General features: G+C 41.2%; 1 protein-coding gene across 2 annotated transcripts in view; it reads right to left on the bottom strand.

Moving 5' to 3' along the window:
* The window catches only part of SMG6 (SMG6 nonsense mediated mRNA decay factor), a 260,817-nt gene that overhangs the window by 67,063 nt on the left and 174,153 nt on the right, over nt 1-19,601 (bottom strand). For both annotated transcript variants that reach the window (XM_075854152.1, XM_075854154.1), the window contains one exon: nt 18,707-18,908. In XM_075854152.1, the coding sequence (XP_075710267.1) occupies nt 18,707-18,908 (202 nt within the window). The remainder of the gene's footprint in view (nt 1-18,706; nt 18,909-19,601) is intronic.

The raw sequence follows: 19,601 nt of genomic DNA, 5'->3' as shown, positions 1-19,601 counted from the left end.
TACAGGGGGCACTATCTATAAGAAGGGCTGCTTGTGGCACCTGGGGGGGGGGGCAGTCAAGAGTTTGCTATGGGGCCCAGTCTTTCCTAGTTACGCCCCTGGTGATAAGCAGAACTAAAGTAATGGAATTAGTCGATTGACGCTGGAACACTATGGATCTCAAACATCGGAACCAAATGAAATGCACATATACGCTGTGGCAAACTAATCTGACCCACGCTCCAAAAGCAAACAGGTAGTGTAATTGGCTTTATATAAAATTAGTACTAGTGGGTGGGTGAGATAGGGGAAATTAGATGGAGAGCCCTGTTGAAAACAGGAATGATCTATGTACAACGCTGCACAATATGTTGTTGCTATTTAAGCAACAGGAATTAAATAAAAAGTCAATAATTTCCACAACAGATTAATAAAGTAAGTGTAAAGTAGCCCTCTATCATGCTGCAAGGGTTAATCTCAAATGATCCTTGTACATGTCAGCCTGCAGGCAATGGGACACACTCCTCTAGGGTCAGTGTGGGAGATCACTGCCCTCCCCACAAACCGTCCAGACACACAGCACCCAGCTGGGGAGTGCTGCCCGCAACTAAACAACTTCTCCGGAGAAGACAGATATATCTTGTTTAGTAATGAGGAAAAAATGCTGTAAGGAGGGGATTTTGGGGGATGATTTGAAGATGGTCTGGAAATCACAAACAGCTTGGGCTACGAAGGGCAGAGGGAAATTATGAGGGCGTCCAACACAGGAAGTTTACTGCGGGAGCTGTGTGAGCGAAGCGACAGCACGTCCGCAGGTAGGAAGCGGAGGAATCCTCTTGGGATGCCGCAGCGGTGCCTGAGCGAGACTGGTATGAAAACAAAGATGTTATAGACCATGGTGCGCAAAAAATAATAATGTCACTACAAGTTCAGGCTAAAAATATAGACCGACTGAAATGCATTCAATGTCTGGGGAATATATAAAAACACATGTGTATGATAGTAATACCACACACCCGGAGGATGCCATACAGCTTTCAGACAACCATAATATAAATAAGAATATGGGGACTCCTAATCTGTATCATATGACACCAAGGGGTATTCATATTCAAGAATAAATCTCTCCATTTTCGAGGAACCTGAAGAAAGTTCCGAGCGATGCTGAAAAGCAGTGCACACATGCAACTGGCCTCTTCTAGACGCTTCAGAAATCAGACATCGCCACGACGTGTTCTGTATTCTTTGTCACTACGAGGAATGGACAATCTACCAAAAATACGTACACCTTCAACAGTTGTCCTTGGAATTGTTCAGATCTTAGTGGTAATTGCTAAATGTGAATGAGCCTTAAAGAGGATTTCCCACTATAAACATAGGCGCCATACTGATATTCATAGGTTATCAATGTCTGACCGTGAAGGTCCAAACCCTGGGACCTCAACTAATGCCCAAAACCTTGGATTCTCTCAGAAACTGTGCAATGCTCAACAAAGCACCAGGCCAGGAATGGTGATGATTTAAAAAAATAAATAAAAGCCACAACAGGTTGTGGTGCTTTACCGTGGTCCTTTATTCTAGGCAGTCCAGCCGTCACACCCAGTGATCAGACATTGATGACATATTAATATCCTACCAATAGTTATGTAGGAAAACTCAAATAAATCCCCTTCACACATAGCAATTATTGCAAAGATCCAAACAATTTCAAGAGTTCACTAATGCCATCTGCTCAAAACTATTGACAAAGACGTTCATAGTTGGTCAAATTTAATTTTTCATATGTATTTGGTTTCGTCCAACTTTCCTAGAATTAGGATTCCCTTACTCATGCAGCGATACGGGAAAAGAAAATCTGTCATTTCATGAAAGCTGTGAGATCAACATCTTGGTTGTTTATACAGATGCAGCTTTCCGAAAAACAAACGGTTGAATAGAAGTTTTACCACTTGACAGAAGAGAAGAGAACAACTGAGGACTTTATACTTTTTTTTCCCTTACATTTAGGGTAAAAGGGCACTATGCCATTTTGCCTTGGCATCCCCGATAAATACCTTCACCGGGCTCCTCTTTTGGGAAAAGAAGGGTTCACATGAAATTAATAATTGCCACCTTCTACCAGTGATAAAAAAAAATATCTATCCAAAAATGTTCTTGAATATATGCGTGCAAATGAGACAAATTACTAAAGCAGGACAAAAAAAAAAAAACAAAGATGGAAGACCGCTGCTTTAACCAATTCATTGCCTAAAACAACGGATTGGCAAACAAGCCGTCAAAAGTAAATCCCACTTCTGGCTGATCTCAATGATTGCTAAACTCATCAAGCCCTCTATTTATTCAACAAGCCCCCAAACTAGACAAGAATGTTACATCTCAAAAGTGGCAGCAGGAAGAGCGAGACGAACACACAATTACATAGTATTCTCATAGGGTCTCCTAAAGATCATGTATCCGTGTTCACCATACAGAAAGCTCATCCATACATTCACACATTTTTTACATTTGATCTAATTATCTTCCAGAATTAGAGGGAGGGGGGCAATGGGGAGATTCTGCAGCGCAGGCAATTACAGAAAGATAAATTTCCTTCTTCAGGGTACTGTCAGGGCTGAAGCAGCTTCTCTCCACACTGAAGTGGAAGCTTCGGGTCATGCTTGGTTAACTTGAAACAATGCCATCACCTAAAGCTGCTGATCTTATCAGAGTGTCTCACAGATTGCCGCAGATGTGCAGCGTGGCACTGGCCTGAAGTTTTAAAACTTGGACGACTGCCAGCTACACAAACAAGACGCTTGGTTGGAAAAAGATGAGGTTAAACTTATGGCAAATTAAGACACTATTTATTGGCCAGCGGAGGAATGCAAAAAAACAAAGATGTGGAGTAAAACTGGACGACACATCAGAAAAATGGTGCTGGAGTGTTTGTGATGGGAACTGGCAGTTGCCAGCCCGCACAGTCACACACATTCCAGCCACATCTCATCACACCATCTACCCTATGATCGAGGCCGCTGTCTTTGAAGTCAAGATGGTCTAGTTATAGATCGAGAAATGGTCACCACCATACCGAACAAGTGACAAAATAAAAAGCACTCAAAGTCACACTATCCAAATCGACCACACAACACTTGCTCCAGGCAAAGCAGAGGATGTACGAATAGCTATACCTTAACCCCTTAATACTCTACACGGCCCTGCATAGAAGTTCCATGACATCATTAACGGGGGAGCCCGGCGGATTGACAGAGAAACTCTGATCGCGGCCATTTAACAGCATCAATAGTGACTGCGGTATCGAAGGAGCTTGACAGATGAAGAGGATTTCCTCTGTCAGTCCATCAACACACCCACAACGCGATCGGGGAGAGGCAATTGGGCTACCATGGCAGGGGGCCTAAGAAAGCTCCCAAGGTCTGCCAAAAGTATCTGTCAGAGGCATGGCTTAATAGATTGCTTGTCAGTGATACACTGACAAGCAATAATGCTTTGCAAAACTAAGTATTTCAAAGTATTATATCAGTGATCAGACGATTGTAGCTTCAAGTGCCATAGAGGAGACTTGGGAGGAAAAAAAAACAAACCTAAAAAATGAGTTAGTTATATCGCACGTTAAACCGTGTACATAAAAACTGGAAAAAAAAAAGTCTGGATTACTGTATCCCACCCCCAAACAAAGGATAAACGCTAATCAATAAATTCTATGTACCCCAAAATGGAGTCAATAAAAACTATAATTCGTCTTGCAAAAAACAAGGTCTAATGCAGCTACTTTGCCAGGGTCATAAAATGTTACGGCTCTTGGAATGCGGTGAAGAAGAAACGAGAAAAAAAAAACCCGCTGTCCTGTAGGCCCAAAAAATGAACATGCGCTACACTATATAAAAACAACATACACATTAAACAAGCAAATACAATTGCACCCGGCACAAATATCATTAACAAAATATAGCGTGTTAAAAATGAACAACGGGGGAGGTATATTAAAACTGGTGCCATTGAAACGTGAAGCAGTTGTCCATAGCAACCAATTTAAAAGTTTAATATATACAATATACACGGCTAGTGGTAAATATAGAAGCACGTACTGCTATCTATTTTCTATGCCTGCATTCATACTACCATATAGATGGTAAACGGATATCCTGGACTAGTCCAGACTATATTTTTTCTAACCCACATATCACGTCCCTCGTCTTCCCTCCTCACCACTTACAGCTTCCTTATTTGCTTCAATATACCTTCCATATTATCAGACCAGCTCATTTCCTCTCAGGGTAAATGTGACAATAGACGCGACATCTTATTATATTAGCCTTCACATGACCTCTTGGCACATCCCAAATAGTACATATTTCTGTGCCATCATTGTGTTTCCTCACTACATCCGTTACAATGCCCTGGGACACCCTGCTCTTCCTGTTTTGCACCTCACTTACCAATTGAAACTAATATATACCAGGCATGACTGATTGTCCTTCAACCCTGGCATCAAGGACTCTGTAGACGTTTATGTGCATATAAATATCTATATACACGTATACAGTGGTGGAAAGTGGTGAATTGGGCCCTGTTCACACGTTTTTGGCAGGCAGAAAAAAATCGGACTCAGAATTCCTTCAGGAATTTTGAGGCAATTTTTGAACACCCTGCACGTATTTTTCCATAGCGTTTTTCGCCCGTGTCCATTGAAGCTTATGCAAGGACCACAGGCAAAAAACAGTGAAAAACGCTCAGAAATGAGCGCCGCATGTTTTCTTCTGCTTCCCTTTCAACTTGAGGTTAGAGGCAGAAACCGTGACGAGAAAGGACATGCCGCTTATTTTTCCCACGAGTAGCCAAAAGCTGCTCGAGAAAAAAAAAAAAAAAAGCCTCTGCCCCCCGTTTTTTGGCGCTGATTCCGATGCTGTTTCCACATCAAAAGCAGCGCCGAAAAACTGACTGAACTGACCCTAAATGTATTTTTTATTTCTAATAAATTTCACATTTGTATCCAAAAGCTCAAAATAAATTTACTGTAAAATAGTTTAATATACGGTACTGAGTGTACAGAGCGGTCTCTGGTAAGCAATTAAGAGGCAGCAGGGCTCACCGGAGCACCCCGGCCCCTTCAACAAGCTGATCGGTGAAGGTGCCGGGAGTTGGATTTCCACTGATCTGATATTGATGATCTATCCTTAAGATAAACATCAATAGCAATACCATGGAACACCCCTTCAAAGAGGGCCTGTCAACACTCCTAAATTCTCTGTTTTAATAACTACTTCACGTGAAATAATAATTCTAGATTCCTTAAACTATTGGCTTGTTCTGTGCTTCTGTTATTCCTCCTGGAAATGTATAAATAAACTGACAACTATGCATTACCATTCCCTTTGTTTCCCTTTTTTTTGTAGGGGCTAAATCTTTACTAAAACAGAGGGCCTCTCCTCGAGATATTTAAAGAGGACCTATGTTTTTTTCAGAAAAGCTACCTGATTATGGATATTCATATAACACCAGGAATGGAGGCAGCATTTTATTTTATTTTCCATTGCTTATATTGTATCAGCACCGTCACCATCCACATCAGTGCCTATTCCCAGTGAAGCTCACAATCTAATTTCCCTATCCGAGGCACACACAGGCATGCTAGAGCCAAATTTATTGGAGGCCAATTAACCTATCAGCTTTGGAGCGTAGGAGGAAATCGGATTACCTGAAGAATACCCACACAGACACAGGGAGAAGGAACGAACTTGATGTAAATTTTGCCCTAAATTGGATCTAAAGTGGATTGGTCAGATATTTATGCTGCCCTGTCTAAGCATAAAGAACCGCCAGACAATCGGAATTTTGTGTGCTGTCACTTATCAATTAATGTTCTGTAGTTGAGGAGAATTTTAAACGTAAGTATATTCATATATTCCTGCTACCCCGCCCTCCAGCTTTCTCCTTATTACTCTGCACAGGGAGAAAAGTGTCAATCATCGACTGGAGGGCGGGGGTAGCGTGAGGGTATGAATATACTTGGACTCAGGGGCATAGCTAAAATGGAAGGTGGGGGGGGCGCCAGGGCCACACCATCCAGGGGGCCTGCTGCCTCTCTGAGGGGGGGGGGCAGAGCCACTAAAACCAGCCGCCACCCTCTCCTGCACTATAAGCGATGGTCGGGTATGTTCCATGCCTGGTCATTCAGCTCCTTTCAATGACGCAAGCGGCGCGATGATGTCATCGCACTGCTTGCGTCGTTCAACCCAGTGCCAGTGCCACCGGGCAGCGCGGGAACAGTATTAAGGTGGGTAGGGGAAAGTTTTTTTTTTTTTTTATCCTAATAAAAATGTGAGTGACATTATCTACAGGGGACATCTACCTATAAAGGGGGGGCTCCATCTACAGGGGGGGGCTCCATCTACAAGGGGGGCTCCATCTACAGGGGAGGGCTCCATCTACAGGGGGGGCTCCATCTACAGGGGGGGCTCCATCTACAGGGGGGGGCTCCATCTACAGAGGTCGGCTCTCTCTAAAGGGGTGGGCTATATGTAGAGCACTATAGGGGGAGCTAGATGTGAGGCACTATATACAGGGTTAGGTTATGTACCGGGGTGGGCTATATGTGGAGCACTATAGGGGGAGCTATATGCAAGGCACTATATACAGGGGTTGGCGATATGTGGAGCATTATTTATAGGGGGAGATATATGCAGGGAACTATCTACAGGGGTGGGCTATATGTTGGACACTATATACAGGGGTGGGCTATATCTACAGGGTGGGCTATATACAGGGGTAGGCTATATATGGAGCACTATAGGGGAGATATATGTGAGACACTATATACAGGGGTGAGCTATATGTGGAGCACTATTTATAGGGGGAGATATATTTAGGGCACTATCTGCAGGAGTGGGCTATATGTTTGACACTATATACAGGGGTGGGCTATATGTGGAGCACAATCTACCGGGGGGCTATATTTTGGGCACTATCTACAGGGGGCTACATGTGGGACACTATTTTCAGAAGGGCTATATGTGGGGCACTATATACAGGGGGGCTATATGAGGGCACTATCTACAGGGGTGGCTATATGTGGGCACTATCTACAGTGGTGGCTATATGTGGGACACTATCTACAGGGGGAATCTATGTAGGGCACTATCTACAGGGGGCTCTTTATACAGGGGGAACGGTGTGTGTGGGACACAGTGTATGGTGCTATTATAATTAAAGGTGCCGTGCATGGTGCTATTATAATCAGGGACAGTGTATGGTGCTATTATATTTAGAGATACAGTGTATGGTGTAATTATAATTAAGGGTACAGTGTCTGGCACCATGAGAACTTTATCTTTGTTTATAGGTGCAGTAATGTTTGAAAAGTGAGAAGCTGAAGACATCTGAGTGGCAAACTGCAGAAATGGGCTGTGGCCGGGAAAAGTTGTCACAGAGGTCTGGACCGGATGGAGAAGAAAGGTGAAAAAGAACAACTAGAATCTGAGATCGTCACCTGTGAGTCAGTTAATGTAAATGTTTATTCTGCCACTAATCAGAACTGTAGTCACCGTATGACCTGCAGCGAGATGGGGGTGGTATGATTTTTATTTGTGAAACAGCATCTCCCAGCATATCCTTACCATTGTTTGGGCCATGCTGGGAGCTGTATACAATTTAGTGCAGACCTATATAGCAGGGGTTGCACTAAATTGGGCTGTATTTGTTCTCGTGCTGTATTTATGTACTGAGCTTTGTTCTGGTGCTGTATTTATGTACTGAGCTTGGTTCTGGTGCTGTATATATATATATATATATATATATATATATACACACACACACGCTGAGCTTGGTTCTGGTGCTGTATTTTTGTACTGATCTTGGTTCTGGCACTGTATATATGTACTGAGCTTTGTTCTGGCACTGTATATATGAACTGATCTTGGTTCTGGCAATGTATATATGTACTGATCTTGGATCTGGTGCTGTATGTACGTACTGAGCTTTGTTTTGGTGCTGTATATATGTAATGAGCTTTGTTCTGGTGCTGTATATATGTAATGAGCTTGGTTCTGGTACTGTGTATATGTACGGAGCTGGATTCTAGTACTGTGTATGTATGCATATATATATAAATATATATATATATTTATTTTGAGCGTGGTTCTGGTGCTGTATATATGTACTGAGCTTTGCTCTGGTGCTGTATTTATGCACTGATCTTGGTTCTGGTGCTGTATATAGAACTATATTGCTTGTAAATTGTACAAATGGCTTTAAAGAGGCTCTGTCACCAGATTTTGCAACCCCTATCTGCTATTGCAGCAGATAGGCGCTGCAATGTAGATTACAGTAACGTTTTTATTTTTAAAAAACGAGCATTTTTGGCCAAGTTATGACCATTTTCGTATTTATGCAAATGAGGCTTGCAAAAGTACAACTGGGCGTGTTGAAAAGTAAAAGTACAACTGGGCGTGTATTATGTGCGTACATCGGGGCGTGTTTACTACTTTTACTAGCTGGGCTTTCTGATGAGAAGTATCATCCACTTCTCTTCAGAACGCCCAGCTTCTGGCAGTGCAGATCTGTGACGTCACTCACAGGTCCTGCATCGTGTCAGCCACATCGGCACCAGAGGCTACAGTTGATTCTGCAGCAGCATCAGCATTTGCAGGTAAGTAGCTACATCGACTTACCTGCAAACGCCGATGCTGCTGCAGAATCATCTGTAGCCTCTGGTGCCGATGTGTCCTCGCTCGTCTGACACGATGCAGGACCTGTGAGTGACGTCACAGCGTGATCTCTCGAGAACACGGCTGTGTCTGCACTGCCAGAAGCTGGGCGTTCTGAAGAGAAGTGGATGATACTTCTATACACAACGCCCAGCTAGTAAAAGTAGTAAACACGCCCCGATGTACGCACATAATACACGCCCAGTTGTACTTTTACTTTAAACACGCCCAGTTGTACTTTTGCAAGCTTCATTTGCATAAATAGAAAAATGGTCATAACTTGGCCAAAAATGCTCGTTTTTTAAAAATAAAAACGTTACTGTAATCTACATTGCAGCGCCTATCTGCTGCAATAGCAGATAGGGGTTGCAAAATCTGGTGACAGAGCCTCTTTAAGCTCGAGCTACATAGAATTTTTTTTGGAGATGTCGGGAAAGAGGTTGGCGGGGGGGGGGGGGGGGCGTGTCGCCAAATTAAATCTTTCCCCGGGTGCTGGAGAACATAGCTATGCCTCTGCTTGGACTCATACTTGCGGCGATGACCACGTGCGGCATGTTTAAATTCTAAATTCTACTAAACTACAGAAGAATAACTGATAAGTGTCTGTCTTCTTTATGCTGTCCTCAGACAGTGTAGCATAAATATCTGACTGGTCCGCTTTAAACCCAGGACACCAGTGCTGCAAGGCAACAGTGCTAACCATCAAGGCACCGTGCTCCAGCATTGCAATTCTAATGCCAACCATGTTCTGGCAGCCAAAATGGTGTAAAAATGTTCTTACTTTTGTGCATTTAAATCTAAATAAACAACTTGCTGTTTTACTTATGTTGTACTAATCGAGTTAGGGGATATATTTTAGTTCATACAATTCTGTAAGCCTCCGAGCTTAAATCTCCCAGCGTTCCTTCTTGCAGGCTGACTGTGATTGTTATGGTGATCTGTATATTAGAAGGTGTAATCTTTACACAAAGCAATATGCATTGCTTTATCTATGCATTCATCTAGTCTGTAAGATTGTCTCAACAAATCTGTTGACTGTTCCCAACCAGCAGAACTGTGAATACCGCTCTGGGCTATAATACAAGCTTTAACACTACAAAATAAAAACTTTAAAATGCTGTTTAAATGTAAACATATCTATGCATTATATAAGCATTTAAAAAGAAGTCTTCATAAAGCTGCCAATACAAGTAACATTTATGTGGTTGACTGAACTGAAGTGTATGCAGGTCTAAAATAACAAGAAATACAATTAGGGTCAAGTAAAAAATTGTTGGTTGTGCACTTGACTTACTGCCATTCGACAATAGGGTAAAATGCATAATAGTTCTTGAATGCTGTACCATGGATGTGATTTCTGTACAGCAACATTTCCTAGAACTGCCCGATAAAAAAAAAACAAAAAAAAAACAAAAAAAAAAAAACACACTTTGGTAACGGGGGAACCCCCAGCTACACCACTGTTGGCAAATGTGAACATACCGATAGGCGAGTAATTATAATACTAGGTATATTTTGTAACAGTATAAACTTATATAGACTGAGGTAGAGAGAGAAATTAGTATTGATCAAAATGCCTTCACAGACCGTTTTATTCCTTATGCAGAAGGCTGTATGTAAGCATACAGAGGCTCAGGCAATATATATACACACACACACACACACACACATATATATATATATATATATATATATATATATATATATATATGTTATTTTTTTTATAGAATCTAATAGAAAAAACACTGTATGCCTGGCTATGAAATCAGAGTAATTCCCCATATGCTTTTATGGTTGCTGTATTATGGGTCAGTGCAACTTGAAGGTTGTATGCAGCCATTATACTGCCATGAACTCGAGGCCTGCTATATAGTAGATTACTGTATTGCCAGATTTTTAAGCCTCACTCCTCCTGGTCAGGACAGGAATGCAAGAACAGGTTATAAAAAGGTATTCATCTATATATGGCATCCATACTTTACGAAGAAATGTTTATATAATAATAATAATAATCAGTAAAAAAGTATTAAAGGCTATTTACACCTTTGATATCTATTTGGTCTATCATTGTGTTTGGTGCAACCTTCTAGATACTTCCTATTAAAAATTATTTTTACTTTTTGAGACACAGCTGCTTTGTATTCTGTACACAGAGCAGCTGTATCTAGTGCTGAAACCTGTATCCGTCAGGTCAGGGGAACAGACAGGTTCAGTGTCAGCTGGTCCTGCGTAATCATCTTGTTACCGATCATATCTAAGTTCTTAACTTAGATGTGTTCGTTAACAGGAGGATCAGGACGCGCTGCCACACTGAACCCATCAGTCCCGCTGACCTGATGGATTCAGGTCTCAGCACAAAATATAGAGCTGCTCTGTATACAGGAAACAAAGCTGCTGTACCTCAAACAGTAAAAATAATTTTGAATAAAAAAGTATTTAGAAAGTTGCACCAAACACACCGATTTTTTTTTTTTTTCAAAAGGTGTACATAGCCTTTAAGTTATTCTCACTCCAGCACAAGGAATGGGACGCCATGTTCTTTTCTCTCCGATGTTGGGGTGACACATTCAAAGCTCCATAGTAATGTTATCGAGAACATAAACCACGTAATTGGTAATCTGTCTCGTAACATACTATCAAGAAATACTCTTCCAGTCAAAGGGAAAAAAATACTTTATTATTTCCCTTAACCATTATAGAATAGTCTCCAAATGGGAAGGCTTATGCTGGCACCTAGTAGACTCCAAAATGAGCTGAGGCAATGAAAATGCTGCGGACCTACTCTACAGGTATATTCACACGCGGCAGATTTGTTGCAGACATTTTTGCAATAGGAAATCAGTTTCATACATCGGAATGTTTTTTTTCTGCAGCATGTGCATGGACTTCAGCAAGCCCCATAAAGATTAATGAGACAGTTGGAGAAATTTCTGCAACCAATCTGCCGCATGTGACTATAATCTATTTTCAGTTACTTCACATTTATATACATTTCTGGAACATTTCTGCAATGGACCCAGTGAGTTAAACACATATGAAGGTAAAACAAGACATGTACGGCACCGTAAATTCCTGCAAGTCTCCACCAAATTAATGCAGGTAAACCATCAAATGCCCCTATGACTTTATTTTTTTATGGATCTGGTACTTGCATCAATCCGAGGCACAGACCAAACAAATACTCGGAAAGTGAAAAAGGATTAGCTGGCTGGCAAAATGCTGGTCACAGCACGGAGCAAACGTGGTTTGCATTGGCTGCAAAGTGACACGAGACCATAGGAGAGCAGGAATATGATTACTGGAGCTGACTAAACGTCTTCATTCTAAAATGTTTAATCAGCAAACTTCAAAGTCTGGCCTCTAAAGTTTCCCTGCCTAATAAAGGATTGATGCCTTTGAGTCTGGGCCGGTAATGAGGGTGCTGAGAAGAGGGCCTGGTGTTGGCAAGCTGCTTGTTTGTGGTCGGTAACAGATTGAGAAAGGCTTTTGCCAGTGTAAGAAGAGCTGACCTAAGAGCCAATGCTGAATCTTAACACCAACGAGGATCACGGGAGGGCTCAGACTAGAATGTAAGTTGTTTTTTTTTTATTTAGCTCTTCCTGCGAACAGATGAATGATGACATCACCCTGACAATAGAGAACTAAAGTATGACACCCTTTAAGTGTGACCTTTGTTAGAAAACTTATTACTTAACAAGAACAATATTATTATTTTATTGCAGAAAGCTACCGAGATTCTATATATTGTCTCTTCCCCTCAGCACATATAATAGACAGCTCCACCTTAAGAAGCATCCTTGGTAATGGCTGAGGGCAACCCTGTAGGCTTCCGACAAGAAGAGGCAAAGACGCGTTTCGCACCTGGCTGAAAAAGAGACTATACATTGGAAGGCTGCCAGCATAAACTGGCAGCGTACCAGCTACAGCGGACATTAATAAAGGGAAGCTGTCATTCAGACGGCTCCTGACATCCCCCCAGGCAGGGAATTACCTGTAAACTTCTCTGCTCCACATTTCCACAAACGTAGATTGAGAAAAACTTGTTCCTCGAAGATCTTAGAAAGATTGCTGCCAACATGAAATGTTCAGGAATAAATCCTGTGCCCATTTACTATCTTGGCTCAAACACTGGTTTAAAGTATTGGTCTTCAACGTTCCACCAAAATACAAAAAAGTAATGAAAGACAAAATACAATGAATGAAGCATTTTTCTTGTTTCCTGTTCTACAGATTGCAACAGATTACTTCTTCAGAGTATTGGATATCTGAGAAATCAATTGCACGTCTACCAAGATAAGGTCTGTAACCGTTTACCGTGATTACAGAACATCTGCACAATGACCTCTCACAATATTGTTTTGGATAAATATTAAAAGTATCATACAGTTCCTATTATTTCTTTTCACCAAATGGAATATATTTGACAGTGGATTGATGAGCAACCGCTCTAAAATATGCTATGTTTATCGGAGGCCCCTTAGGACTGCGTTTGCTTGCAAGGTGAGATTACCACAGGTGCTGATTCCAGCAGGTTGAAAGGGGAAAAGCAGGGAGGTGGGTGCAAAGTGGTCTCTGTTGGAACTTGTCAGAATAGGAACGCTGAAGAAGAATCTACAAAGCTGGATCTGATGGATGCATGTCCCAGCCGGCGGTTGTGACGGAGGCTGAAAGTGCTGTGCTCTCGGGCCTACTACACATTCCACTTAACACTCCTCCGCTGTCATCTGCTGCTTTCTCCTCAAGCATTTTGCAGGGCTCATGTGGCTTCAAGCTGCCTCACACCTGCACAGACAGGTCCTTATTTCCTAAGGGAAGAGTGGGTACGATAAAGGAATCAGACATCAAAATGTACAGATTCACTTCATATCTCATCTGGAAACCACATACCAGTATTGGCTGCCGTTCAAATAACCTGTCGGGCAGACCAACCCTTCACATCTAAGGTCCTCACTTTAATTAATATAATTAGCCGTATAGGTAAGAGAAATGCATAACAGAAAGCCGTCTATTGTATCATCACCAAATATCTTAAGGCTTTTATTTTCGGTGAGCGGGTCAATATTAAAGAGATTTTTTTTATACACAAATTAAGCTAGAATTCTGAGGTAAACCAGACAACCCCAATGTAATTGTTGACATCCACATGTTCAAATCACGACTGATGAGGAGATTACTACATTGTGGACTTTCTGGGCCTCATTTATAAGAATGGTATTAAAGTAAAACGGTCTTTGTTGCCCGTAGAAACCAATCAGAACTCAGGATATTATTTCTTAAACTGCTCTGGGAAAAACGAAAGCTGAGCTCTCATTGGTTGCTATGGGCAACAAAGACGGTTATACCTTTAGACAGTTTTGATAAATGAGGCCTACTGTTTTGAACCATGGACATTCTTACCTGTTTAGAAGGTAGAAAGTTTCCTGGATAAGTGACCTTGTGATTTACCCTTTATATATAACGCACACTTAGACGTATCTTATAATTATCAATTTAACCATCAGTATCTCAAATTGAACTCCAGTGTTTGATCTTTGTCTTGCTTTTATTATAGAGGATATTTATCTGCAAGAGAACTTGGCTGCAGGTACCCAGCGCGAGAACTGGTGAGAAGAGTGGCTTGAGAACTTCCAATGCTCTTTGCTCCAATCTCTGACTTCTATGGCAAATAACGACGTTTTCCCGCCGTGTACATTTAAACTCGTATCTGTAGGAAATGGCATAGGGTTCTGAATGACGCAGCCTTTCTTTGGAGACACAAAGTCGACCCACTATACTGTAAAATAAAAGACGACAACATGGTCTATAGGGGTATAGCGCTGAGACAAGTGCGGTGGCGCCTTTATTTATCAGTCCACACCAGTCATACTCATAGTATATCCTAGCAGAAAAAAACGTTCTAATACGGAAAACCTCTATTCAAATATTTTAGCTCTAGGAGTTTTGTTTAAGGCCTTATTCAAACGAGCGTGTCCGATTTGCGTCCGCAAAAAATGGACGGGTTTGCATACGACTGTCCGTGTTGCTTCAGTATGGTTTCCGTGTCTGATCCGTTTTTTTCATCCTTGTTTCTCTTGTGCAAGCGCTTCCTGATTTTAAGTTTCTTTTTTTCTCTGCATTTCTTTAGCGACTATTGCGTGAAAAATGGACAGCACACGGACATTGTCTGCATGCTGTCTGTTCTTTTTTTCTTTCATCCATAGACTTCAATGAGTGAGTCTGATCCAAGAGAAACATACCAGAATAGGACATGAGGATCGCTTTACGCAACGGACACACACGCCGTAAAAAAAACCCACTGATGTGTGAATAGCCCCATTAAATCGGTCAGTGTGCGATCTGTTATTTAAATGGACATCACACGGACGTGAAATACATTTGCGTGACTAAGGCCTAAGATGTTTAGACAAAGGGAAGTAAAGATTAAAGTAATATATACTCCAATATTGTTTCTTGGGAGAAAATATAATATTCCAGAGATTTACAAGTAGTATGTTACAGCTGAGCTTATAACAATACTAGCAGAATCGGCAAATAGTGCACTTTGCCCTCAGGCGTTTCCCCCCAATTCTTTCCTCTTTTTATTTTTAGGAAGTAGTGTCTCACCCCATAAGCTGAGGTATTAATCACACAACGTCTGGTTTTAATCCACACGTTCCCAGTCCTGAACGGATGGTTATCTGGGGAAAGAGTATTCCCCTTAATCTCACACCACAGCCAAGAAAAGTTGAAAATGAAAAAAACAGATTGGAGCAGCAGTTGAGCAGTTTGCTCGGTCAGACGCTGCCTCGGGGAGATCCTTCTGCAGCTTTTCCCTTTTTCAAACAAAATATTGACTTTTACAAGCAAGAATTAAGCCCAGCTACAATATAACGCAGTGCTCCTCCTGAGGAAAAATCTCCATCACAGCTCAAGCCTAGTGATGCTTCCGCATTAACCCCTGTGGCAGAAAACGGAGATGTGAAACCAGGTCTAGTGAGGTCTCCAGTCCTTAATCTCGAAGAGGACACTGAATTTTCCTAGAAAGGCTGGAAATCAGCAGGGCTGGGTTGACTCTTTACAATTGTCCTGATAATTTTAGCATCTGAGCGGGCCATTTACATAGATACTGATATTTTACAAGCATGAGAAAAATTCACACAGGAAAGCAAGCCGTAGATTATCTGATTTGCTTACTTTTATGAAACTGCCTAGAGCTCAGCTAAAATTACTATAGCAACCAGTTCTTGAATAAAGGGAGAATTAGCATAAAGTAGTAACTTGCCGAAAGCTTGCCCATAATTACGATGTCCCCTCCCAAACTTAATTCCCTGCTCCTTCCAAGATTCATAACAACAAATATCTTTCATGCCTATTCAACAAGTGTAGCTCCCTACTGTGTGCTGTCCGATTGTAGGACTAACTGAACATTAATATTAAAAAGTCAATGGGCCAACTCACATGTCTACATTTTTATACGGAGCGTTGGTCCGTGCAGGGGAGATTATTGCATGCACTACTTTGGCCAGATTCTCGCCCACTCAAGTCAATGGGTTAGTGAAACAAATGGACAGAACACGGATGCCATCGAAGTGCTAAAAAGAAAGTCGAAATGACTGCCAGAGAAGTATTGCTTTTTTTTACCTATGTGAAAAACTAATAATCACTGATGCTACACGACGTGAAAAACACTCACGGAACACAGTCCTAAATAATCATTTATTCCCTGAAGAAAGACAGACGAGTTTTACAACATTTATCTAAATACAACCTTGAATTTCTTACTAGTCTATCATTACTTTGATAGGAAATAAAACCTAAACCCATATCAACTTTTGCTGCGCAGCTGAAAGCAATGTATTGTTCACTGTTATCCGCCATTGCAGACTGAGGCGGTTCTTTTACGGAGTTACTAACAGGAAATATAAGAAAAAAATCTCCCACATGTTTACTACTTTATATCACGTATCTCCAGTTCTAGCAATCCTTAGGCTGAGTTCACACAGAGTTATTTGCAGGCAGAAAATTCTGCCTCAAAATTCCGTTTGGAATTTTGAGGCAGATTTTCATCTGCCTGCACGCCGTTTGCAGCGTTTTTCGCTCGTGCCCAGAGTGCCATGGGCAAAAACACCAGAAATACGTTTTCTCTGCCAATGTCAATGGGAGGTCAGAGGCGTAAACGCCCGAAGATAGGGCATGTCGCTTCTTTTTACCTCAAGCGGTTTTTACCGCTTGCTGTAAAAAAACGCGTCCGTCTCCAATTGAAATCAATGGGAGGCATTTTCGGCCGTTTGTTGGCGCGTTTTCTAACGCGGTTTCCGCGTCAAAAAACGTGTGAACAGAGCCTTAGAAACATCTACATACACCTGTGTTTATGCTATTGACAGATATATACGTTTTAGGAGCAAAGCTGTGTGCACGGAGAGTATACGGTTGTGCAGAGGCTGTACATCTCTGTAGTATGGAGCCGCAAGTTTTTCGAGTGCTCCCATACAGACTCTGTTGTGGTTGCTGTATGTATGGAGATAGTCTCCTCTAGAAGGAGGGCTTATGGGGGGGGGAATACCTTTGTACATATGGTATTCAATGGAGCATACAATTGTTTTTCTGCCGGATTCATACAGAATAAAACAGAACAAACTCCATATACCTACATATAAAATTGGAGGCATATGGAAGTATAGTAGAGGCTATATGGGAGCTCCATTATGGCTACATACAAAATGGAGCCGTAATAAAGCTGCATCAGAGGCCTTAACCTTAGAATGGTTTTATTTCTTCTACAGATAAAATGAGGTGCCGTATATATTAGCTTTTTGCCTGTGAAATCCAGTCAGTCAATCTTGAAAGGTTACTTAAAGTACAGAGTAACTATACATATGTCAATGCAATAAGAATTAGCATGTGTTGCTAGTATTTTTTCTTCTTTAACGATATGATGGATTCACTCTCCTCACAATGTGTTTATCTTAACAGACAACAGTGTATGCCAGCCATGCTGGGCCAGTAATTACTAATCACGCCAGCAAAGCAACCGTTTCAGTCAGCTCCGACACATAAGGGAATAACTTGATTTTAAAGGAAAAAAAAAAAATGAGTTCACACACAGTTTCTAGTTCTCTCTAGTCAGCTATTTATCACTTTCCTCTTAGAATTTTTTTTTTCTAAAAAAAAAAAGGACAAAAAAAAAAAAAAGAGCCCTGGCAGATATCCTGGATGAGAGTTCTGTGGTGGATGAAGAGGGTGAGTGGAGGGGAGGGGGGTATGCATGATGCAAACCATTTGGAGCTAAGTGAGACCGCTGCCAATACAAGCTGCTTTATACAAACAAGTGAGGAAGTGATGGGACGTTCAGCGTGCCAGAGCGCGGACACAGCTTTAGACAATATAGCAGTGCTTAAAGGGGTTGTCCAGTTCATAAAACCCACTTTCATATAGTGCTTTAGAAAATTCTGAGTGAATAGAGGGGGAGTGGGGGGGTCTCCTGTTCAGGTTCCGTATCTCTTGGTTACAGTGGAGAGTGGTTGCAAAGAGAAATATTACACAGATAATTCATTAATTTGAATGGGCACAGTGTAATGCTTAATTCACCCTGTGGTGGCGCTGCAGGGAATTTAAAAACACACTGCCGGGGCTCCTTACAGATAACTGCTGATCGCTGAGGTGTTCGCTGAAGTAAACTTTGTGATCTGCTTATTGTTACTGGACACTTCTTACAAGTAGGGATTGTCCAAAGCGGAGAACTCCTTTAGGCTCCAAATACATACATGTCAGACAGTTATGCACTACAGCAAACAGCATACATGTGCAAGCAAACTCATATACAGTGCCCAAAGGAAACCACTGACCTTTGTACGTATGATAGAGTTAGAAGTCAGTAGAGAATAGGTGACTATTTTCCCTTAGCACTATAAATCAACGACTTAACAGTATTCATAATTTAGAGTAAACTTCCGAAGATTTAATGGGATGAAGAAAAAGATGCAAAGATGATCTTAATGGACAGTATGAGAAAAGAGAGACGAAAGCCAAATTTCACCACTGACCTTGTCTGAGGTTTTCTCCACGTAACATGGTTCTTGTGGAGCAGCAAGAAGAGGAACAAATCCAGAGAGAAGTCTATCTTCTTCTAGGACCAGGAGAGCGAGGTCCTCATCAGCGTCCTTATAAAGTGGCACTTCTGACTGGTTCACGCAGGTCAATGTGTTACAGAATTCTGCCAACACGCTCCATATATCCAGAGCAGGCCTGTGAAACACAAAATGAATAAAAATCACTTAATTCTATAAGCAATTTAGTGACATTCCTTTAACCCAGAATGAAATAAAAACAGATAATGTGACACGTATTTCCAGCACAGAATTACAATATAAATTTGAATTTCATTATATCATCATAAAAAATAACCAATTAGGAAATTTCCCTTAATAACACTAAGAGTTATGTTATCCTATTTGAGGTTAGAATTTTATTTTTGTATATACTCTGACTGTACAATAATCCAGAGTATTTACTAGATCCAATTAATGTCTGATAAAATGAGTACTGTACATAATTTTGGAAGTTTATATATCATCACTGATTGAAAAGCAATAACCCCTGAAATAGAACATGAATGATGGAGGAGTCTTCTAAAACTCAAACACTTTTAAAGAGTAACGCCGCCTTTAATGGCATGTACACCTATGACATTTTTTTAATAAAATTGTGCTTGTGCGTCATTGTGATTTGTGCAATTTCCTAAATCCATTTTATTAAAAATTATTTTTACTTTTTGAGATACAGCTGCTTTGTATTCTATATACAGAGCTGCTGTATCTTGCACTGAATCCTGAATCCATCAGGTCCGCGGGACTTACGGGTTCAGTGACAGCGGGTCCTGCGTGTCTCTGACACAGAGGATCGAGCTGTTAACAATCACATCTAAGTTCATAGCTTAGA

The sequence above is a fragment of the Rhinoderma darwinii genome, chromosome 2, assembly GCF_050947455.1.
Source record: "Rhinoderma darwinii isolate aRhiDar2 chromosome 2, aRhiDar2.hap1, whole genome shotgun sequence".
In the NCBI taxonomy this organism is placed as follows: Eukaryota; Metazoa; Chordata; class Amphibia; order Anura; family Rhinodermatidae; genus Rhinoderma; species Rhinoderma darwinii.
The sequence above is the reverse complement of the archived record's forward strand: the minus strand, read 5'-3'. Positions and strand labels throughout refer to the sequence as shown.